Source organism: Trifolium pratense, linkage group LG2, assembly GCF_020283565.1.
Source record: "Trifolium pratense cultivar HEN17-A07 linkage group LG2, ARS_RC_1.1, whole genome shotgun sequence".
In the NCBI taxonomy this organism is placed as follows: Eukaryota; Viridiplantae; Streptophyta; class Magnoliopsida; order Fabales; family Fabaceae; genus Trifolium; species Trifolium pratense.
Window position 1 is genome coordinate 12,884,062 of NC_060060.1, and position 24,364 is coordinate 12,908,425.

A 24,364-nucleotide genomic window follows, 5' to 3' on the forward strand; every position below is an offset into this window, starting at 1 on the left:
TTTTTTTTTAATTTCAGAAATTAGATTCCAAAATTATACGTGTTTGTATCCTAAAATATTCGGTCAAAAATTACTTTTTTGTTTTGTTTGAAAAAACTAAATCAGCCACCCAAATTGACCAAGTCTCAAGTCAATACCACAAAACCAACCCAAGTGGATTAACTATACTTTTTCTTTTTGTTTACAATGGAGTTGAGAATCGAATCCAACACCTGCATACTACCCAAATTTCTCGTCACTAGATTAAATCTAGTGACTTAATTATATTATTTTTATACTCTAAATAGCAATAACAATAACAATAACAAAATAAAAAAAAAAAGCCTAATAAACTAGTCTAATTTTAATAGTCCTTTTTTTTGACTAATTTTAATAATCTTTTAAAAGTTAGTCAAAATAAAAAACTTCTGAAAAACAATTTATTATTTATCCTTCTAACACGGCAATGTAATGTAGGGGTTTGCATTTTTTGTCTTATATATAAAGCCAAAACACTAACCCCGTGGAGTAGTGTAGTACTCGATCGTGCCGAGGAGTTCAATGAAACTTATAGGGCAAAAGAGCATAAGAAGAAAACAAGAGGGAAAAATACTGTTATTATTACTCACTCATATATAAATAAAAACCTCTCTTCACTTCACCCTAACCCCCAATTTCTCTAACCCATACTTCTTCTTCTTCTTCTTCAACCTCACAAATCGCTTCTGCTATTTATCGTTTCGTATCGTAATTGTAGTGTTTAGTAGAAGGAGTGGTTCGGTTCTGTTACATAACAGTATTTTCATTAAACCCTAGAAATACGATCACATTCAAAATTGAAATCGCGAGGAGTTAGGTTTAGGGTTTAAGCTTTTTTCGCTACTATCTACATCGTCAATATGAGTCCCGTTCAGAATTTCGAGCAACATTCTCGTCATCTCGTTGACACTGAACTCAGTACGCTCTCTCTCTGTTCCCTACTGTTTAATTGCATCATAATTGAAATTCAAAATGGAAAAATTCAAAATAGAATGCTTCATATTTTGGTTTTGATTGTGTGTTTTCTTGTTCTTATTTTGCTAAGTTAAATTGATTAAGTTACAGTGTTTGTGTTGTTCAATTGCTTTTAGTTTTTTTTTTTTTTTTTTTTTTTGAGGTTTATGTAGGAAAATATATTCAAGTTACAGTGTTTGTGTTGTTCAACGAATGAAAATTGCTTGATAATTGAAAATTCAAAATAGAATGCTTTCGTATTTTTTTTTTTGCTAAGTTAAATTGCTGTAGGAAAATTGATTCAAGTTAAAGTGTTTGTGTTGTTCAATTGCTTTTGGTTTGGTATTTTTTGAGGTTTGTTTATGTGTTGCATTTGGTTAATGTTTTTTTTTATGTGGTGGAAACAGCGATACAGGGGAGGTTGCAAATGGTGATGGAGGTTAGGGATAGTCTTGAGATTGCTCATACTGCTGAGTATTTGAATTTCTTAAAGTGTTATTTTCGGGCGTTCTCGGGGATACTGTTGCAAATTACAAAGCCGCAGTTTGTAGACAACCCTGAGCATAAGCTGAGGAATATAGTGGTTGAGATATTGAATAGGCTTCCGCACAGTGAGGTTCTTCGACCGTTTGTACAGGACCTTTTGAAGGTTGCTATGCAAGTGCTTACAACGGATAATGAAGAAAATGGGTTGATTTGTATTCGTATAATCTTTGATCTTTTGAGGAACTTTAGGCCGACTTTGGAAAATGAAGTGCAACCTTTTCTGGATTTCGTATGTAAGATTTACCAAAATTTTAAATTGACTGTAAGTCATTTCTTTGAGAATATGGCGATGACAGGGGAGGATGTCAAGCCAATGGATACTTCACTTTCGGATCAAGGTATAAATCCTGCCACTGCCACCGGCTCACAGCTCAATCCAAGTACTCGCTCATTCAAGATAGTTACGGAGAGTCCACTGGTGGTCATGTTTCTGTTTCAATTGTATAGTCATTTCGTTCAAGCAAATATTCCTCAATTATTGCCTTTGATGGTTTCTGCTATATCGGTTCCTGGCCCTGATAAGGTTCCTCCTCATCTGAGAACTCATTTCACTGAACTCAAGGGCGCACAGGTCAAGGTAGGTTCTTATGATGGAAATGTAAAGATGAAAAATTTATATGATAAAACAAAGAAAAATTCATTTTTTTTCTTCATAGGAATGTACCTTAGAGAAGCATGTGACTCAATGAACCATGGATTTTGAACGTCAAGATATGCTGAAGGAATTGTTTTATTATCTGTACTCATACCATTCTTGCAACAATGGGATATTGTTATTTTAAATGTAATTTTAGAAGAGGAGAGAAGTTGTAAATAAACCAAAAAACTATACGAGAGTGAATATGGATTCTTCAGCCATCATCAGGAATATGGATTTCTACTGCACTAGCAGAATTAATATTAGAAACTCTAAGCCTCCTTCTGGTGGCCAAAAGGAAGTGGAATTATATCCTACTTTATCATGGCTATTTTTCTGTGAATAAATTTAAAGGCACAAATTTTATCTGTTGATTATTGAGTAATTTATTTCCCTAATCCTCCTAATAATATCTATCACATGTTTACTTGTTTCATTTTCTGTTATTGCAGACAGTTTCTTTTTTGACTTATCTGTTGAAAAGCTATGCTGATTATATAAGGCCACATGAAGAAAGTATATGTAAAAGCATTGTGAATTTGCTTGTAACATGTACTGATTCTGTAACCATTAGAAAGGTGATACCATCGTTTATTTTTCCGTTTTGCTATTGAGTTTCACTTTCTTTGATTTAATGCCAAAGTGTTGGATGCAGGAGTTATTAATATCCCTGAAACATGTCCTTGGGACTGATTTCAGGAGAGGCTTATTTCCTCTGATTGACACTTTACTGGAACAAAGGTAACAATATTATATATTAAAAGATATTGATGCAGAGATTTTATGGAAGAATTTCAAATAAGGAACCCCTGTTAATGATATTTTCTATTAGTATAAATAATAACTACTGCAATTGTCTAGTGGTTATTGTGTAGATTATATTATATTGGCTTAATGTGACAGTAATAATCCCTCTCTCTGAGTGGTTATTATTATTATCATATTATTATGTCATGTATCTATTTTTTATTAAGTGTTCCTCTTTGGTGATTCTCTATACTTCTCGGGCCGGTTGGAATAGTCTGTTTTAAGGACACTAGCGGTACAGTCTAGATGGTTATAAATTTAACTGTTAGGACAATTTTGACTGTTATTGAGCTATAAATGATTCACAATTAGATAATGCTTCTGGATTTCTGCTTACAATATTAGATATATTTAAGGTCCCAAAATTAAAATTAAAGTTGCAGAGTTGTGATCTAAATGTATGTTTGTCAGGAAGATAGATAATTTAGTGTTATCAAATAGTGGCCTGGTCGTGCCATGGGAAATTTTTGTCAACCGCCATGGCCAATTAAAATGTCAAAAATCTGGCCTCCACCATGACCCGCTATCCACAGTTGTTAACATTGGAAAGGATACAGGGAATTGTAGAAGAATAAGAGGAAATTATGCTTGACAGCATACAACTGTATTGAGCGTTCTCTAATGTCATAGATTTTCAAACTTTCAGGAATCTGGTTGGGACTGGGCGGGCATGCTTTGAGACATTGAGGCCCTTGGCTTATAGTCTTCTTGCAGAAATTGTACATCATGTTCGGCAAGATCTGTCGTTATCACAAGTATGCTTTTTCTCTTCATCTCATTTTTGATGTATCTTCTGCTTCTAGTGATTTATTGCAGTAGTAGTAAGTGTTGGATTATATTTTATTATATTCACTCCGCTTTTTAGTAATTTCTGTCATTATGGAGATTAAATTATTTATTATTACAAACACTATATAATGAAAATAAGAGTAAACCCACAATTTGGTTCATGAAAGATTTTTGAAACAGTCATTTAACAATTGATGATATCTTTTTTCAAAAATAAAATAAAATTGATGATATCTATTGGACCTACAAAGACGATATTTTGTCATATCAGCATGACGTTAATTTTGTTCCTATTTCCTATGACGTATATAGACAATTTTAAAGTAAAAATAGTACAAAATTTGAGGCCCAAATTAATATTTCAAAATCATTCAATGAACAAAATGTTGGTGTAATCTTAAACTATTACTATGAGATTATGTCAGAGTAAATAATAACTACTACTGAAAGCAGACATTGTTTCAACAAAACATCCATACTCCAAAGAGTTTGGAGCAACTTATCACATGCCAATTTAGATATCTTGTAAGGAGTTAAGAATTGAATGGGATTAATTGGGGATTAAGTGGTGTGAGTTTCTCTTTTATAAACAACTAATGCCTATTCTATAGCTTAGTAACGGAACAGTCCCTGGACACCATAGGTCGGTCATGCGTAAATAGTGGTTTGGTGTATCGGCCGAAATAACAGCTGTTGTGGTGAGGTCGAGTTGCACCTCAGAATGAGATTGAAAACTCTGAATAAACCGTTAAGATTTATTTGTTAGGGTATTTTAGGAATTTTGCAATTAAACACACCAAAACAGCGTTACAATTTTATGCCTCTCACTCTCGCTGTCTTTTTTCACCTTCCTCACCATTTGGTCAAAGCTAGTTTTTGTGCTTGTATGCATGTATATACTATATAGTATAAATAAATTATATAAATTCTATAAAAAATTTACAATAGTGTCCATCCCACTATCCGCTTTCCTCCTATAGCATTTTGGGGGTTGGCCGCTCTGCTATGCTTTGCTCTATCCAGGATTGGTAACATTTGGCTGAATATAATGGAAGATTTGTGAGCTTTGCTCAATTAATTTGCTATTTTATATTTATTATTCTGATTTTTGTATTTATGGGTTTCATTTAAGATTATATAATATATGTTGCTTCAATACTCCATTTTTTCTCTCATCTAATAAAATTTCTACTTTTACAGAAGTGTTTCATTTGAAATGAATGTAAACACCAATAAGAAAAATACCACTCCAGCTTGTATATTTCATAATAACACAAATATAGTTCATAGTATGGAATGAAACAAGAAACAAATATCAAAATTGAATGTATGTGAATTTCTAATATGTTTTGTGTCTTTAATTTTTCAATGTAACAAAAAAAATTGCAGCACAAGAGGGCGGGTTACTGGAGTTCTGAAATATTAAATGGCATCTTTAATTGATAGTTTCTTTTATAATTGTTCCTGAATTTTTGTGTAACATTGTGTTAAATAAATATAAATGATATATTTTTTTATAGTAAATGGTAATTTGTTGGCAGAAGTTTAAGCATTTGACGGGCAAAGATGATCAATGAGATTTGTATGTACATTGTTTTGAATCGGGAGACATCATTTTTGTCCCATTATATTTTTGCAAATATCTTAAATCAGCAGTGTTTCCATTGCACACAATCTTGCTAATTTGAATTCAATATGGCTGCAGTTGTCACGGATAATTTACTTATTTTCAAGTAATATGCACGATGCTTCATTATCATTGAGCATCCACACCACTTGTGCTCGCTTGATGTTGAATCTGGTACATACCTTACTCTACTTAAAAATATATTTAATGTTGTTATTCTCTGTTTCCATTTTCCAATTTCTATCTCCAATCCATTGATTTTTAGTTCCAAAGGATTTATACAAAAGTACTGAGGATGTTGTTGATATTCATTTTGTGCTGTTATTAGCTTACAATGTTGTTGCCTCTCTACCTTTGTGAATTGTAATGTATTTGTCTTCTCCATGGTGTTTAGCTTGTATATTTAATTAGGGGTTTGACAAACTGTATTTCATAGGTTGGAGAGTTGTAAAGTTGTATTCTTTTATGTTCTTTCTCTTTGTTGTTGTTTATGTCTGTTTTCACTTTTTGGAGTATTTTCTGTTCTGTCTCTTAATCTCTTCTCAGTAAACAACAGAACTTTTCTTTTCTATTTTCTGCCTTCCCCTTCCCCTGAGGAGAAAGATTAGGTTTTGGTAGCTGATTAAATTCCTGTAGCCTTCTTATGTTATGCTCTTTTCATTGGATCCAGGTGGAACCAATTTTTGAGAAAGGGGTTGATCAACAGTCTACAGATGAAGCAAGGATCTTATTGGTCTGTTGCACACTTTCTGTTAAGTCTTGGCAATTTGGTATTGTACCAAGTCTTTTTTCTGGGATTGACACAAATGATGTTGCTTTGTAGGGCCGCATTCTCGATGCTTTTGTTGGGAAATTCAGTACTTTCAAACGTACAATACCACAGGTTATTTGGTGTTACTTTAAAGTTTCATATTGCCTCATGATAATTGTGTAAATGTAGTTTCATTAACTTGCATAGTTTGCAACCTCGCTTGGGGGCTGTCATTGTTAGAATATACGAAAGAAACATTTTTTCTTGACCAACGAAAAATATCTTATAAAGTTATATCCAGATCATATCTTAGGCTATTTTTGAATTGATGAATGAAGAGAAGTGGACTAGAAGGAATGGAATGAAATGGCGTTAGTTGTCGTTGTCTGGATTGTCCTAAAATGTGTTGGAACGTACTAGAATATGAAGGAACCATTCCATCCCTTTCCTCCATTTCTTCCCTAGATCGGGAGGTTATGGAATGGTATCACTCATGTCTTTATTAATATAATTATTATAAGATATTATTGTAAAATGACTTTACTTAAACGCAGTATCTTTAAACTCTTGCAGTCTTGCTACATATATTATTCCGTCTTGTTCCGCTTATGCTCTTGCTCAGATGGCTGCAAAATTTCCCCCTATTGGTTTTCCAATGTTTACAATATAGTGGTTTACATTTATTGATTTACTTGTTACTTGTGTGTGTTTCCACATTTGTTCTTAACTTGTTAATGTTATTATTATTTTTATAGCTTTTGGAGGAAGGCGAGGAAGGAAAGGATCGTTCTACCTTGAGATCAAAGCTTGAACTCCCTGTGCAGGTTTGTTACAAAACTTGAGAATCTTTTTCAGGCTAAATAATGGCACCAAGATATTTATCTTCACATCTAAATTTGTTTCAGACTGTCATTATTTGCTTAACTTCATACCATGTTAGCAATTTTGGTGGAATGAAACAGCTTTATAAGTTATAATTCACTGGTAAAGGAAGGAAAGGAATGAGTAATTGTAAACAATTCTCTGGATTGAATTGCTTTTAAGAGAAATGAGAGTAACTGCTTAATCATGGTTTGCAATTCTAGTAGTAATTGAGGACATTGCATTCCCGTGTATCTAATTCTTAGGAACACACCATCATTTTATAAAAAAGGACTGTGGATTTGCTGATAAACTAGGAACTGAATATATCTTTATTTGAGAACTATTTAGGTTATTTTCTCAATAAAGAATAAGGTCATATTGTTTAATTAAATAAAAGCAGTTGGTCAGTTAAAATTGGACATTTTGATTAAATAGAAGCGATAAAATTTTGGCCCATCTGCATAAAGCGATAAAATTGGACCAGTAAGAGGTGAATAACAAAGAACAAGAATACTGTTCATTTCGATTGAATGAAAAGAATCCTAAGGAAATCAAGAGACTTAACTCTCCCATAATATTTGGATGGTTATTTACAGCAATTACAACTCAGTTATCCGTTGCACATTTAACTAGAGGCTTAATCCTCCGTCTCTCTCCTCTTTCTCCAAACACAAACCTTCTAAATCGAGGGTTATTGCTTATCGTAATGTTGCTTAAAAATAAAGGTTGTTTTTGGCCAATTGTTACTATAATAACACACACACACACACACACAAACACGTGTGTGTTTAGTGTTTCTAGAAGTATGTTTTATTGGGATTTAAGTCTTTCCATTTTTGGTTCATATGTTTATACTAAAATCTGGAATAAATTAACTTTTTTTTCCATTTTGAGTTTTTCTTATTTATTTATTTATTTATTTATCTTTCTCTCTTTTTCTTTAGTTGTAAACATAGTGCCAATGTCTTGTATGCTAGTGCTTATTTCCCTCTTCAGCTGTAAACAGAATGCCAAGTTCTAATTTTAATTTTCACCAATCTTCAATAAAGAGTGGGTCTTGGATGTTGGCACAGAGCACACACTGAACACACACGTTGTGGCGCACAACACTTGAAAGAAAAGAGAGATTTTTGAGATAATAGATGGATAAAATGCACTTGTATTGTTATTATTCAATGAATCACAAATTTATACACAATTGGACAACCTACTTGAGTTTGATAACGGTACAGCTTTACTCCATGACCTAAAACATATTAGCTAATCAAAACCTGAAATGCCAAGACCTAATTAAAACATAATTGATAAGGATGAAAATTGCAAAGTTGTAACTTGTAATTTTTTCCTTTGCACACACTATGTATGTCCTTAAGTAAAAATACTACTATTGTTGTTTTTTAATTCTTCATTGTTAAAATAATATTCTATATAACTGGAGTTTTGCTTGGAATGATTGTGTCCTATGTTCTTCTTGCAGGCAGTTTTCAATATTGTGGGCCCTCCTGAATATTCAAAGGAAGTAAATGATTACAAGCATCTGATTAAAACATTAGTCATGGGTAATTTATTTCTTTAAACCGTTTGAAGTTCCTTATCTTGGGTTTTTGGAGTGTTAAACTATCAACTAGTTTTATTGTTTTTCTATGACTGGTGAACATACCCATTTTTATCATATGATCAGAGATATCATGGCTTTTCTTTTCTCCTTTTTAATGACTTCAGGAATGAAAACCATCATATGGAGCATCACTCATGCACATTCTCCCCGATCCCAGGTAATAAATCCTTGGTATAATAATTGCAGTCTGTGGATTCACCACCTCTGTCCTCCCATATAATGTTTTTCATGTGTGCTATTTTCCCTATTCATGGAACATTACAGGCGCTTGTCTCACCGTCATCTAATTTATCACCACCTCAAGCATCTAGGGGCATGAGAGAAGATGAGGTACTTCAGATAGGTTTAGGTTGAATGTTGGTGTTTTTCCTTTTAAAGCTTAACTGTTTAAGTTAACTTAAGAGTCTTGTGTAGGTCTACAAAGCCTCAGGTGTTTTGAAAAGTGGTGTTCATTGCTTAGCACTCTTTAAGGAGAAGGATGAGGAGAGGGAAATGCTGCATCTCTTCTCACAAATTTTGGCCATCATGGAACCTCGAGATCTTATGGATATGTTCTCTCTGTGTATGCCTGAGCTTTTTGAGTGCATGATCTCCAACACACAACTTGTCCATATATTCTCTACTCTTCTTGCGGCCCCTAAAGTGTACAAGCCATTTACTGATGTGCTTGTTAATTTTCTTGTAAACAGCAAACTTGATGTGTTAAAAAACCCAGATTCACCTGCAGCAAAACTGGTCTTACATCTCTTTCGGTTTATATTTGGTGCTGTTGCTAAAGCACCTTCAGATTTTGAACGGATTTTGCAGCCTCATGTGCCTGTCATAATGGAATATTGCATGAAAAATTCTACTGAAGTTGAAAGACCTCTTGGTTACATGCAATTGCTTCGAACAATGTTTCGGGCACTTTCAGGGTGCAAGTTTGAACTTTTGCTGCGGGACTTGATCCCCATGTTGCAGCCATGCCTCAATTTGCTATTGGCTATGCTGGAAGGGCCAACTGTGGAAGATATGAGAGATCTTTTATTAGAGCTCTGCATGACCTTGCCTGCCCGTTTGAGCTCCCTGTTACCATACCTATCTCGTCTTATGAAGCCTCTGGTATTATGTCTTAAGGGAAGCGATGATCTAGTAAGTCTTGGTTTACGAACACTAGAGTTTTGGGTCGATAGTTTAAATCCCGACTTCCTAGAGCCTAGTATGGCCAATGTCATGTCTGAGGTGATTCTGGCCTTGTGGTCTCACTTAAGACCAGCTCCCTATCCTTGGGGTGCTAAAGCATTACAGCTTCTTGGAAAGTTAGGTGGGCGAAACAGGCGATTCCTCAAAGAGCCTCTGCCACTTGAGTGTAAAGAGAACCCTGAGCACGGCCTTCGCCTAATTTTGACATTTGAGCCTGCCACCCCATTCTTGGTGCCACTTGATCGATGCATAAATCTTGCTGTAGAGGCTGTAATGAACAGAAATTGCGGCATGGATGCTTTCTATCGGAAGCAGGCTCTAAAGTTCCTTCGCGTTTGCTTAGCATCTCAGCTTAATTTGCCTGGAACTGTTGCTGATGAGGGATGTACATCCAAGCAGCTGTCTGCATTGTTGGCTTCTACGGTTGACCAGTCATCACGTAGGTCTGAGTCAATTGACGTAAAGGTTAGTTTGTTAATATTACAGTGCTCTTCATATTCTCCAAAACACTGTATCAACACTTCTGATTAATAAATATAGTATATAATTTTCTGCAACCACATTTCATAGATCACTTCTATATGAACAGTAATAAATTGATCAATAATTCTGCCACAGTTCATTCCCATTATGTTTCTTTTGCTGAATCATAGTCACTGCATTAACTTGATACCTACCTGTGCTTCAGTTTCTCCCTTCCTGTCCTCTCTAATATTTTACATTCAATTATTGCATATTTAAATTGGGTTTGTGTTATGGTTTATTTATTGTTGCTGTCTTATAATATATAGCTTGTCATTTCCAGGCTGACTTAGGAGTGAAGACAAAGACTCAACTTATGGCTGAGAAATCTGTTTTCAAGATTCTTTTAATGACTATCATTGCTGCCAATGGAGAGCCAGACCTCACAGATTCTGCAGATGATTTTGTTATCAATATATGTCGCCATTTTGCGATGATATTTCATATTGATTCTTCATTCAGCAATGTATCAGCAGCTGCAATTGGTGGTTCGTCACTATCTGTTCATGTTGGTTCTAGGACAAAATCTAGTGTTTGTTCAAATCTGAAGGAGCTGGATCCTTTGGTATTCTTGGATGCTTTAGTTGATGTACTAGCAGATGAAAACAGGCTCCATGCCAAAGCCGCTTTTGATGCTTTAAATGAGTTTGCAGAAACACTTGTATTTCTTGCTCGTTCAAAACATACTGATTTCGTAATGTCAAGAGGGCCTGGTACACCTATGATTGTTTCTAGTCCATCGATGAATCCTGTGTATTCTCCTCCCCCTAGTGTCCGTGTTCCTGTATTTGAGCAACTATTGCCCCGTCTTTTGCATTGTTGCTATGGACTTAAATGGCAAGCACAAATAGGCGGTGTCATGGGACTTGGTGCCTTGGTTGGAAAGGTCACTGTTGAGACTCTCTGCCTGTTCCAAGTAAGAATTGTGCGTGGTCTAATATATGTCCTTAAAAAGCTTCCCATTTATGCTAGCAAGGAGCAGGAAGAGACGAGTCAAGTGCTCACTCAGGTTCTTCGTGTTGTGAATAATGCTGATGAAGCAAACAGTGAGGCGCGGCGGCAAAGCTTTCAAGGAGTAGTAGATTTTCTTGCTCAAGAGTTATTCAACCAGAATGCCTCTATCATTGTGAGAAAGAATGTACAATCATGCTTGGCACTTTTAGCTAGCAGGACCGGTAGTGAGGTGTCTGAGTTGCTGGAGCCATTGTATCAGCAATTTCTCCAGCCTCTCATAATGCGTCCGCTTAAATTAAAGACTGTTGATCAACAGGTATCCTTAAATTCTTATTTCCCAATGGTTATTGATTTGATCTTTCTTTGAGCTTTTATCCATTCACTGATTTACTTGATTATATCTTGTGTAGGTTGGAACCGTTTCAGCATTGAATTTTTGTCTAGCCTTGAGGCCACCTCTTCTAAAGTTGACTCCGGAGTTAGTTAACTTCCTCCAAGACGCATTGCAAATAGCAGAGTCGGATGACAATGCATGGGTTACTAAGTTTATCAACCCCAAAGTTGTGACATCATTGACTAAACTTCGAACAGCTTGCATTGAGCTTCTCTGCACAACAATGGCATGGGCTGACTTTAAAACTCCAAATCATTCTGAATTACGTGCAAAGATCATCGCAATGTTTTTCAAGTCTTTAACCTGTCGGACTCCAGATATTGTTACTGTTGCTAAGGAAGGCCTGCGGCAGGTATAATTAGTTGTTATGTTGTTTACTTTAAGCATCTTTACAGATTTGATTGCAATACATGTGGAGATATATCCCTAATGATGTACATTCAGGAATGTGACTGCCTATATAGTTAATTCTGGGATCATTTGGTCCTAATTGTATGTACCATTCCATTGCAGTATTTTCATTCTTATATTGATCTGGTGGTATTGTTAAAAAAAATGATATTGTTACTTTATCTTATCTGGTGCATGTTTTTTGTTTGGACATGCATTTTTAGGTCTTGAAAATTTGGCAAGATTTTACATATGCTTTTAGTGTACTTGGAATTATTTTTTAACATCAATTACTGCTTTATGCCTGTATCATGTAGGTTATAAATCAAAGGATGCCCAAAGAACTTTTACAAAGCAGCCTTAGGCCTATATTAGTCAATTTAGCCCACACAAAAAATCTCAGCATGCCTCTTCTGCTAGGCCTTGCCCGCCTACTTGAGCTGTTATCGAATTGGTTCAATGTTACTTTGGGCGGCAAACTTTTAGAGCATCTAAGGAGGTGGCTGGAACCTGAAAAACTGGCACAGTGTCAGAAGTCATGGAAGGCTGGTGAAGAGCCAAAGATAGCTGCAGGTTGTACATCTATATGATCTAACTTATTTAATGCAAAATTTTTGTAATGCAACTCATCTTATTCTTGTACTGATGATATCGTCCTCTACTGTTGCAGCTATAATTGATCTTTTTCACTTGCTTCCTCCCGCTGCTTCAAAATTCCTTGATGAACTTGTAACCCTGACTATTGATTTAGAAGGAGCTCTTCCTCCTGGACAAGTATACAGTGAAATAAATAGTCCATACCGCCTTCCAATTACAAAGTTTTTAAATCGATATGCACCTGTTGCGGTTGATTATTTTCTTGCTCGATTAAGTGAACCAAAATATTTCAGGCGGTAAGTTTTCAGAATGCCGAGTTTTAATTATATAACTAATGATTTTTGGATGCTGACCCTGTTTATTTGTTCTGTGCTTTTTGCTGTAAATTCAGCTTTATGTATATAATTTGTTCAGAAGCCGGTCAGCCGTTGAGAGATGAACTTTCAAAATCACCACAAAAGATACTTTCAAGCGCATTCTCCGAATTTCTGCCCACATCTGAGGTGGCATTGGCTTCATCAGGTGAAGAAAGCCATGTTTCTTCTTCGACTGATGCCGCTAACATTCTTGTTCCTACTTCCAGTGCAACATCCGATGCTTACTTTCAGGGTCTAGCACTTATTAAAACCCTGGTCAAATTAATGCCTGGCTGGTTACAAAGTAATCGTACCGTGTTTGATACATTAGTACTATTATGGAAGTCTCCTGCTAGAATTTCCCGGCTGCAAAATGAACAGGAACTGAACCTAGTGCAAGTAAGTATAGGCAAAGCACAATTTAGTTAGTGCTCTATCATCATTGTTGATTTTAGATGCATGACCTAGTCATCTTCATGGATTTGCAGATTAAAGAAAGTAAATGGCTTGTCAAGTGCTTCCTGAATTACTTAAGACATGACAAAAATGAAGTAAATGTTCTCTTTGATATACTTACCATATTCTTATTTCATAGTCGAATTGACTATACATTCTTGAAGGAGTTTTACATAATAGAGGTACTTCATGACTGAATCTAAATTTTCTGTTGAGATTAAACTTCATTCTTGTATTTCATCATTCACATATGAACTATCTTGGTGCTTTTTAGGTTGCAGAAGGTTATCCTTCAAGCATGAAAAAGGCCCTTCTGTTACATTTTCTCAACCTTTTCCAATCAAAACAACTTGGTCATGACCATTTGGTGATTGTAATGCAAATGCTCATTCTTCCAATGCTTGCACATGCATTTCAAAATGGCCAAAGTTGGGAGGTTGTTGATCCTGCAATTATAAAAACAATCGTTGACAAACTTCTTGATCCTCCAGAAGAGGTATATCCTGCTATGTTTTATTTCTGACGCAGCCCTTTAAATCATTATAACTCTGTCTGTGATACAACTTTTGAAGCTTGTATGCGTCTCTCAATGCATCATGTCTCTTTTGTAGATTTCTGCAGAATACGACGAGCCTTTAAGAATAGAACTATTGCAGCTTGCGACTTTGCTTCTTAAGTATCTTCAGAATGATCTTGTCCATCATAGGAAGGAACTAATAAAGTTTGGGTGGAATCATCTTAAGCGAGAAGATACTGCGAGCAAGCAATGGGCATTTGTGAATGTTTGTCATTTTCTAGAGGCATATCAAGCTCCTGAAAAGATAATACTTCAGGTATGGAAACATTGACTTCTGTTCAGATGTTCTTTAAATAATATCTTGTAAACATGTGGATTACTTCAACTAATTTGACTGGGGGATAGTTTTCTTTAGGAAATACAGTTTTTTCTAATCACTTGCCTTTACTTCCTATTGTTTTTAATTTTCATCCCTATTTTGAAAGTGTAACCGTGACGGGGAGGATAATATATACTCCTTTGGACCTAGTACAAAGTCAGATTTTTCAGCATATATTGGGAAATATCTACATAAGTAGTTATAGTGCTTGGATGATTTCTTGCAAAATTGGTTCCCTATGAGATATGGCTATTCTGTCCACACCTTTTTTCTTCTTTAGTTAGTACTTAGTAGACAATATCATACTTTGATTTTATGATTATTCTCTTTCAAGAACAAACATTTTATGTGTTGTTTTTTGGGTTGTATATAGAAGTTGGAAATAATCTTTATTTTTTTGTGTTTTTTGATTTCTTTGATATGCATGTATGAGTGATTGCCTCTAAATTGAAAATTTCTGGGCCTATATCACACGAGGCGTTGGTTTTATTTGAAATCTCAATGTGCTTTGAAAATCTGTTTTTAGTATATATGTACCCATCTCAATTTCATATGCTTAATATCCCAGACAAGGCACCAGCACCCATATACTGATTTGTGACTGCAGGTTTTTGTAGCTCTTCTTAGGACCTGCCAACCAGAAAATAGAATGTTGGTCAGGCAGGCTCTTGACATTCTAATGCCAGCACTGCCGCGGCGCTTGCCCCTCGGTGATTCTCGGATGCCCATATGGATAAGATACACTAAGAAAATACTTGTTGAAGAAGGTCACTCAATTCCGAATCTTATTCACATATTCCAACTTATTGTCCGACATTCAGATCTCTTCTACAGCTGCAGAGCGCAGTTTGTTCCACAGATGGTGAATTCTCTTAGTCGCCTTGGATTGCCATATAATACCACAATAGAGAACCGACGTCTTGCCATTGAACTTGCTGGATTAGTTGTTAACTGGGAGAGGCAAAGACAAAATGAGATGAAAGTTGTTACTGATTCTGATGCTCCGAGCCAAATCAATGATGTCTTTAATGCTAGCTCTGCTGAGTCTAAGAGATCTGTGGAAGGGTCCACATTTCCTGACGATACAACTAAGCGAGTAAAAGCAGAACCTGGGCTTCAACCCCTTTGTGTCATGTCACCTGGTGGTCCATCATCAATCCCCAACATTGAAACACCAGGATCTTCTAGTCAACCTGATGAAGAATTTAAACCAAATGCTGCTATGGAGGAGATGATTATAAATTTTCTTATCAGAGTGAGTTTTACTTCTAATATGGTTTTTTTTTTTTAATATTTTTTTTTTGTAATCTTTTTGCATAGTATTGGTGCTGGCAGGTTAATTCTAGAAAACTTTTTTCATTTTTGAAGAGCCTGTATACAATATTTTTCATTTGCTTTCCCCAAAAAGCCTGACAAACATGTAGTTTGAATTTGATGATGTTGACACGAGCATTGTTATACTGTCATTCTTTTATTCAAATCTCACTACATAACTTGTGTAGCTCACGTCTGCATTTGTAATGGATAAATAGTTAAGGATGGTTATTTATCTTGCTATTACAACTCACCTTCCTTTTGAGGTATTAGAGATGACAAGTATGCATATGTATGAAAGTGTGGGCACTTCTATTTTGGGGCAAAAGTTAATTTAAAGTTCCTCATTGCATATTTAACAAATCCTTCCTGAATCATTTTGTTCATGAATATGACATTGGCGATTAACTCCGATTTCTGGAATTAGGTTGCTCTGGTTATAGAACCCAAGGACAAAGAAGCAACTGCCATGTACAAACAAGCTTTGGAGCTACTTTCACAAGCTTTAGAGGTGTGGCCGAATGCAAATGTAAAATTTAATTATTTGGAGAAGTTGTTGAGCAGTATACAACCATCTCAGGCAAAGGACCCTTCCACTGCGCTGGCACAGGGTTTGGATGTCATGAACAGAGTTTTAGAGAAACAGCCTCACTTGTTCATAAGAAACAACATTAACCAGATTTCTCAAGTAGGCCTAATATCATGCTGTATGTTTTTCTGATTTTCCAAATGTTTCGATGTTTGTAGTGATGTGATTGTTTTTCCTTCCAGATTCTTGAACCATGTTTCAAGCATAAACTTTTAGACGCTGGCAAGTCTTTTTGCTCACTTTTGAGGATGATTTGTGTTGCTTTTCCTCAAGAAGCAGCTTCAACCCCTCCTGACGTTAAGTTGTTGTACCAGAAGGTTGACGATTTGATACAAAAGAATGTCACCACTGTCACAGCTCCTCAAACGTCCAGCGATGATAATAATGCCGGTGCAATTAGTTTTTTATTGCTTGTCATTAAAACCTTGACTGAGGTTCAGAGGAATTTCATTGATCCTTTAGTTTTGGTCCGTCTTCTTCAGCGGCTGCAGCGTGATATGGGTTCATCTGCAGGTTCTCATATAAGACAAGTATGTTATATTCATTTATTCGTTTTAATTTTCTGATTAGAGTGAAAAATAATTAGAGTTAAAAGTCTAGTCTAGAAGAAAAATGTGTGGGTACTGGGTACTCCATACACATGCATATATTTATATTATGTACAGTATACGTTGTTGAGACTGTCCTTTTTTAAAATGTGTGGGTACTCAATACACATGCATACGTAATAATATAATTCTGACTTTCAAGGTAATCACAAAAATGTGATTTGTACATTGGTTTCAAACAAAGATGAGTTGACTGCTAACTAAATATCATACATGGTTGTTTTTTATGGTAATGCAAACATTTCCTATGCCCTTTTGCACTGTCCCCTCAATGTGTGTTTGTTTGACTTCAAATGTTAAATCAAGTCTACTGAAGGCATTTCCATTGTGATTTAGAACATATCTTGCCTTCTTACATGATTTGTTTTTTGTTTTCAATTTTAATCATTGCCAACATTGCCCGACTCTTTCTGTTTTTTCAAATTTATTTAAGAATTTTCTCCAACTTTAATAGGGTCAAAGAACTGATCCAGATTCAGCAGTCACGTCTTCTCGTCAAGGTGTTGATGTTGGGGCAGTTATTTCAAATCTAAAATCAATCTTAAAACTTATCACAGAAAGAGTGATGGTTGTTCCCGAGTGCAAGCGGTCTGTATCTCAAATATTGAATGCTTTGCTCTCAGAGAAAGGTGTTGATGCCAGTGTACTTCTCTGCACACTTGATGTGATTAAAGGGTGGATTGAAGATGATTTCACTAAACAAGGAACTTCAGTCACATCAAGTGCCTTTCTCACTCCAAAGGAGATAGTTTCTTTTCTTCAGAAGCTTTCACAAGTTGATAAACAAAATTTCACACCAAGTAATCTGGATGAATGGGACCGGAAATATCTTGAACTTCTTTTTGGGATTTGTGCTGATTCAAATAAGTAAGTAAATCATCTTAAGTATAATGTGGTATGCTTGGATTGTATTATGTTTGATTATTTTTATTGGTTTCCAGATACCTTTTATCCTTGCGTCAAGAGGTTTTCCAGAAGGTAGAAAGGATGTTTATGCTTGGTTTACGAGCTAGAGATCCGGAAATTAGGATGAAGTTCTTCTCTCTGTATCACGAGTCTCTTGGGAAAACTCTTTTCATCAGGCTTCAATACATCATCCAAGTTCAAGACTGGGGAGCTTTGAGTGACGTCTTCTGGCTCAAACAAGGCCTTGACCTTCTCTTGGCAATATTAGTAGATGACAAACCTATTACACTAGCTCCAAATTCTGCCAGGGTTCAACCACTTCTGGTATCAAGCTCTCTTCTTGAAACATCTGGAATGCAGCACAAGGTTAATGATGCATCTGAAGGAGCTGAGGATGCTCCACTAACATTTGAGACCCTTGTTGTTAAGCATACTCAGTTCCTTAACAGCATGAGCAAACTCGAGGTAAACCAACTGATGTTTAGTGTTTTCTTTTCAGTTCAATAATTGTCTATCACATTTGCGTTTTTTTCAGTTCAATAATTTTATTGCCCAGGTTGTTATGTTACACCAGTGATGTAATGTGTCAACAGAACATGTATTTATAAATATTTTATTATGATACATAAATCTTAATATTATATGCTTGCTATTCAGAGTAAGTACAGATGAAATCGTGAACTGCCTAAACTATCTATGTAAACTATCAATGCACAACAAAGTATAAAAGGACAAAATATATTCCAATACAAAAAGTCAACATTTTTTTTCATTTTAGGTTGACAAATCGTTGATAAGTTTTATGCACTGCAGTTGGTGGCAGACATTTTACAGTTTTGTACTTACACAATGATAACAAATTTTCCAGGTGGCTGATCTATTAAATCCATTGAGAGAGTTGGCCCATACAGATGCTAATGTTGCATACCATTTGTGGGTTCTGGTATTTCCTATTGTCTGGGTTACATTACATAAAGAAGAACAAGTAACACTTGCAAAACCTATGATTACACTTCTGTCTAAAGATTACCATAAGAGGCAGCAAGCCAGCAGGCCAAATGTAGTGCAAGCACTATTAGAAGGGCTTCAATTGAGCCATCCTCAACCTAGAATGCCAAGCGAGCTCATCAAATATATTGGGAAAACATATAATGCATGGCACATTGCATTGGCTTTGCTGGAAAGTCATGTTATGTTGTTCCCGAATGATTCCAAATGCTGTGAGTCTCTGGCTGAGCTCTATCGATTGCTCAATGAAGAGGATATGAGATGTGGGCTTTGGAAGAAGAGATCAATCACTGCTGAAACCAGGGCAGGGCTTTCTCTTGTTCAGCATGGTTACTGGCACCGTGCTCAAAGTCTCTTTTATCAAGCCATGGTGAAGGCAACTCAAGGAACATATAACAACACTGTGCCCAAGGCCGAGATGTGTTTATGGGAAGAGCAATGGCTATACTGTGCCAGTCAACTTAGTCAATGGGAGGCACTGGCAGACTTTGGCAAGAGTGTCGAGAATTATGAAATTTTGCTTGATAGTCTATGGAAATTGCCTGATTGGACATATATGAAGGATCATGTTATTCCCAAAGCTCAAGTAGAAGAAACTCCAAAACTACGGTTGGTTCAAGCATACTTTGCTCTTCATGAAAAAAATACAAATGGCGTAGGGGATGCTGAAAACATGGTGGGTAAAGGGGTCGATCTTGCTCTAGAACAATGGTGGCAGCTGCCAGAAATGTCTGTTCATTCCAGGATCCCCCTTCTACAGCAATTCCAACAATTAGTTGAAGTTCAAGAGTCAGCTAGGGTCCTAATAGACATTTCCAATGGAAATAAACTCTCTGGGAATTCAGCAGCTGGCGTGCAAGGAAACCTTTATGCTGATCTGAAAGATATCCTCGAGACATGGAGGCTAAGAACTCCAAATGAGTGGGATAATATGTCTGTTTGGTATGATTTGCTTCAGTGGAGGAATGATACATACAATTCTGTCATCGAAGCTTTCAAAGATTTTGGTTCCACAAATTCGGCACTTCATCATCTTGGATACCGTGATAAAGCTTGGACTGTCAACAGGCTTGCTCATATTGCTCGCAAACAAGGCCTATTTGATGTTTGTGTCAATGTACTTGAAAAATTATATGGCTACTCAACCATGGAAGTACAGGTATAATAGCCTTTTGAATTATAGACGAGGCTAGTCTTTTGAATTATAGCAAACCCTGATGGTTTGGAAATTATGTTAATTGTGTCTGATCTGCTCTTTATTATGTATTTACAGGAAGCATTTGTTAAGATAGCTGAGCAGGCAAAGGCATATTTAGAAACAAAAGGAGAAGTTACAGCTGGTCTTAATTTGATCAACAGCACTAATCTGGAGTACTTTCCTGCAAAGCACAAGGCTGAAATTTTCCGCATGAAAGGGGACTTCTTCTTAAAATTGAATGACTCCGAGAATGCAAATCTTGCTTATTCAAATGCAATTACTCTTTTCAAAAATCTGCCTAAGGGATGGATAAGCTGGGGCAACTATTGTGATATGGTATCCACTATTATACTTTTCAAGCTGTTAATTTCTATTACTGTTAACTTGAGCTTCATACTTATTCACCATCTACTTTGAATAGGCTTACAAAGAAACTCATGAAGAAATTTGGTTGGAATATGCTGTCAGCTGCTTCTTGCAAGGTATAAAATATGGCGTGTCCAATTCAAGAAGCCATTTAGCTCGTGTTCTTTATCTTCTTAGTTTTGATACTCCTAATGAGCCTGTCGGGAGGGCATTTGATAAGTACTATGAACACGTTCCGCATTGGGTTTGGCTGTCTTGGATTCCACAGCTCTTACTCTCCCTTCAGAGGACAGAAGCTCCTCACTGTAAACTTGTTCTAATGAAGATTGCAACCTTGTATCCTCAGGTAAGTGTTATTTTCTTTTTTCCATTGCAAGTTATTTGAACCCTAAATTTTTTTTATCTAGAGTTTCTTCTCCCGAATATCAGGCTCTGTATTATTGGCTGCGTACATACTTGCTGGAACGACGTGATGTTGCCAATAAATCTGAACTTGGAAGAATAGCAATGGCTCAGCAAAGAGCCCAACAAAATGTTTCTGGTACTGATGGAAATGCAAGAGCACAAGGTCCAGGTGGGAGTACCTTATCATCTGATATTCAAGCTCACCAAGGATCTCATGATGGTGGAAACTCACACGGGCAAGAACCCGAAAGGTCCACAAGTGCGGAAAGCAGCATTCACAATGCAAACGACCAACCGTTGCAGCAAGGCTCTGCAAACCTCAATGAAGGTGGTCAGAACACTTTAAGGCGTGCTGGGGCATTGGGTTTTGTGGCTTCAGCTGCCAGTGCCTTTGATGCTGCAAAGGATATAATGGAGGCCCTTAGGGGCAAGCACGCTAATTTGGCCAGTGAACTTGAGGTGATCTTCTTAAGAGTTTTTAATTTGTTTTTATATAACTAACAGTAAATGTATGCAGCCTCACCCTCTCCACCACTTCTCCTGGCTCCATACTTAAATGGGCTGCTCTCAGTATCAAAATTGAACTATATGGTAGGCGGTAGCACTTGGGATAAACTATGCAAAGATTGTATGCATTTATTGAACGGACCTAGGAATCTGTATAGCAGAAAGCAGACGTTGGTGGTGTTGAGAATTCAGATCTCACATTGACTAATGATATGGTCAAATTATTCCTTGTAAAACTTGGAAAATCTTTACCCCTAGATCTAGCTTGTTGGGTTTAGGCCTAGCCCTAATTCCAAGAAATCACAACTCTAAGAACACAGGCACATGAAAAGGAGCGGTATTTTTAGTGCCAACTTTATTACTTCTCGGCAGCTCATCTTTAATGTTTGTTTGCAATAAGTAACATTTAAGTGGATTGAACTACCACCATCCATTAAAATGATTTGTATATAATATATATGGTATGAATTGCACCGGTGTATATGAGAATAAGATTTGGACCATGTCTTTCCTAAACTAGATTATGGTTCCTTTTGCAGGTTCTACTAACAGAAATTGGTTCAAGGTTTGTCACTCTGCCTGAGGAGAGACTTTTGGCTGTGGTTAACGCTTTGCTCCACCGCTGCTACAAATATCCAACAGCTACAACTGCAGAAGTTCCCCAGTCTCTCAAGAAAGAGCTCTCAGGTGTTTGCAGGGCATGCTTTTCAGCTGACGCTGTAAATAAACATGTTGATTTTGTAAGGGAGTACAAACAGGATTTTGAACGCGATCTTGATCCAGAAAGCATTGCCACATTCCCATCTACCCTCTCTCAACTGACTGAGCGGTTGAAACACTGGAAGAATGTACTGCAAAGTAATGTCGAGGACAGATTTCCAGCAGTATTAAAGCTTGAAGAAGAAAGTAGGGTATTACGAGACTTCCATGTTATTGATGTTGAAGTTCCGGGGCAGTATTTCACTGATCAGGTGGCTACTACATTGGATTTATTTTATCAAACAATGCCAAGACCTTAATTTATTACATTATTGATTGGGATGAAAATAATCTATAGTTAGCCTGAGTTTTTGGCACATCATATACTGATTCTCAAACATTTATTTTATTATGTTGCAGGAAATTGCACCTGATCATACTGTGAAGCTGGATAGGGTTGCTGCTGATATACCAATCGTACGTAGGCATGGCAGCAGTTTTCGGCGTCTGACTCTAATCGGTTCTGATGGTTCCCAACGCCATTTTATTGTACAGACATCTTTGACTCCTAATGCTAGAAGTGATGAACGCATATTACAGCTTTTCCGTATGATGAACCAAATGTTTGAGAAGCACAAGGAATCTAGACGCCGTCACATATGCATTCACACACCGATAATTATTCCTGTTTGGTCCCAGGTTAGAATAATTTTCATTGAGCACATTGTTTCTTGTTTTTCTTTTATTTTCATTCACATGTGCATACTTATAAAAGGTTCCACTAATCATGCTTGAAAATTGAATGGCCAGGTTCGCATGGTAGAAGATGATTTGATGTATAGTACTTTCCTTGAGGTCTATGAGAATCATTGTTCAAGGAATGACCGAGAGGCGGATCTTCCAATAACCTATTTCAAGGAGCAGTTGAATCAGGCTATATCTGGGCAAATATCCCCAGAAGCTGTTGTTGATCTTCGTCTGCAAGCCTATAATGAAATAACAAAAAATCTTGTTAATGACAACATCTTTTCACAGTACATGTACAAAACCTTACCCAGTGGCAACCATACATGGGCTTTCAAGAAGCAATTTGCCATCCAGTTGGCTCTTTCAAGTTTCATGTCCTATATGCTACAAATTGGTGGGAGGTCTCCCAACAAGATTTTGTTTGCAAAGAACACTGGAAAAATATTTCAAACTGATTTTCATCCTGCATATGATGCAAATGGACTGATCGAGTTTAATGAGCCTGTCCCATTCAGGCTAACAAGGAATATGCAAGCATTCTTCTCCCATGGAGTGGAAGGCCTTATTGTCTCTTCAATGTGTGCTGCTGCACAGGCTGTGGCTTCACCTAAAGTGAGAATTTATAGGAGAAACACACACGTTTTCAATATTTTAATGTTATAATCATATAAATATAATGCATGACGTATGACTGATTTGTTCTTAAATTGCTGTGTTGCAGCAAAGTCAGCATCTATGGCATCATCTAGCAATGTTTTTCCGTGATGAGCTACTGTCTTGGTCTTGGAGAAGACCACTCGGGATGCCCATGGCCCCTATGGCTGCAGGTGGTACTATGAGCCCTGTTGACTTCAAACAAAAGGTTATTACAAATGTCGAACATGTCGTTGCAAGGGTTAAGGGAATAGCACCGCAGAATTTTTCTGACGAGGTGAGTAACTAAAATTCATTGATTGATACTTGATCCTTTTTGTTTATCTATTTTTTTTCTTTCAAATTTCTCAACCCTTTTTGTTTGCCATTTCATATTCTTGAGTACATCAAAATGTATGACTTCTTGGCTGTATGACTTGTCTCCATATAGTGTCTAGTATTTACGTAATTAATGTTTGATATAGGAGGAGAATGTGATGGAGCCACCCCAATCTGTGCAGCGGGGAGTTACTGAGTTGGTTGAAGCTGCCTTAAACCCGAGGAACTTGTGCATGATGGATCCGACATGGCATCCCTGGTTCTAAGATATATGTAGCAGTACTCTGTACATGTGTACATATTCCAGCTAATTTAGCAACTTTACTATTTGTTTTGAACCCAGCTGTAACTTGGGTCCCTATTATTCCTCCTAAGTTAAAGGTTAGAATCTGTTGTAGAACATTAAATTACAGGAATATGACCGAGTAGGTACCTATGATAGGTCATTGTTTTATGGAGAAATGTACTGGGGTTTTAACCTTGTATGCGATGTGTATAACAATTTAAATTATATATTGCTTATCAAACTATTGTATACCCTGCGATTTTGGGTACTCGAATTTAGAAAATTATGCTCAGATAATCATTTTAAAATGTTGTCCCTTGGATTTTGTTTGTTTGTGAAATCAGTACTGTTATAATTTGTTGATAATCAAAGTTCTTTAAAGTTTTATTTTCAAATGAAAA

At 36.4% G+C, this 24,364-nt stretch overlaps 1 protein-coding gene across 1 annotated transcript; it reads left to right on the top strand.

Moving 5' to 3' along the window:
- The first annotated feature begins 454 nt into the window (after nt 1-454).
- LOC123907729 (transformation/transcription domain-associated protein) lies at nt 455-24,246 on the top strand. The gene is made up of 35 exons (XM_045958098.1): nt 455-936; nt 1,380-2,095; nt 2,608-2,733; nt 2,811-2,896; nt 3,609-3,717; nt 5,457-5,552; nt 6,049-6,111; nt 6,202-6,261; nt 6,885-6,953; nt 8,471-8,552; nt 8,716-8,768; nt 8,876-8,941; nt 9,026-10,258; nt 10,599-11,585; nt 11,680-12,015; nt 12,371-12,626; nt 12,724-12,946; nt 13,042-13,405; nt 13,495-13,644; nt 13,737-13,958; nt 14,074-14,295; nt 14,966-15,613; nt 16,100-16,360; nt 16,444-16,791; nt 17,324-17,736; nt 17,811-18,240; nt 18,644-19,942; nt 20,057-20,317; nt 20,403-20,693; nt 20,777-21,211; nt 21,799-22,230; nt 22,379-22,657; nt 22,769-23,317; nt 23,427-23,636; nt 23,824-24,246. The coding sequence occupies exons 1-35, from the start codon at nt 879-881 to the stop codon at nt 23,941-23,943; spliced, it is 11,553 nt and encodes a 3,850-aa protein (XP_045814054.1). The 5' UTR covers nt 455-878; the 3' UTR covers nt 23,944-24,246.
- Nucleotides 24,247-24,364: the final 118 nt, after the last annotated feature.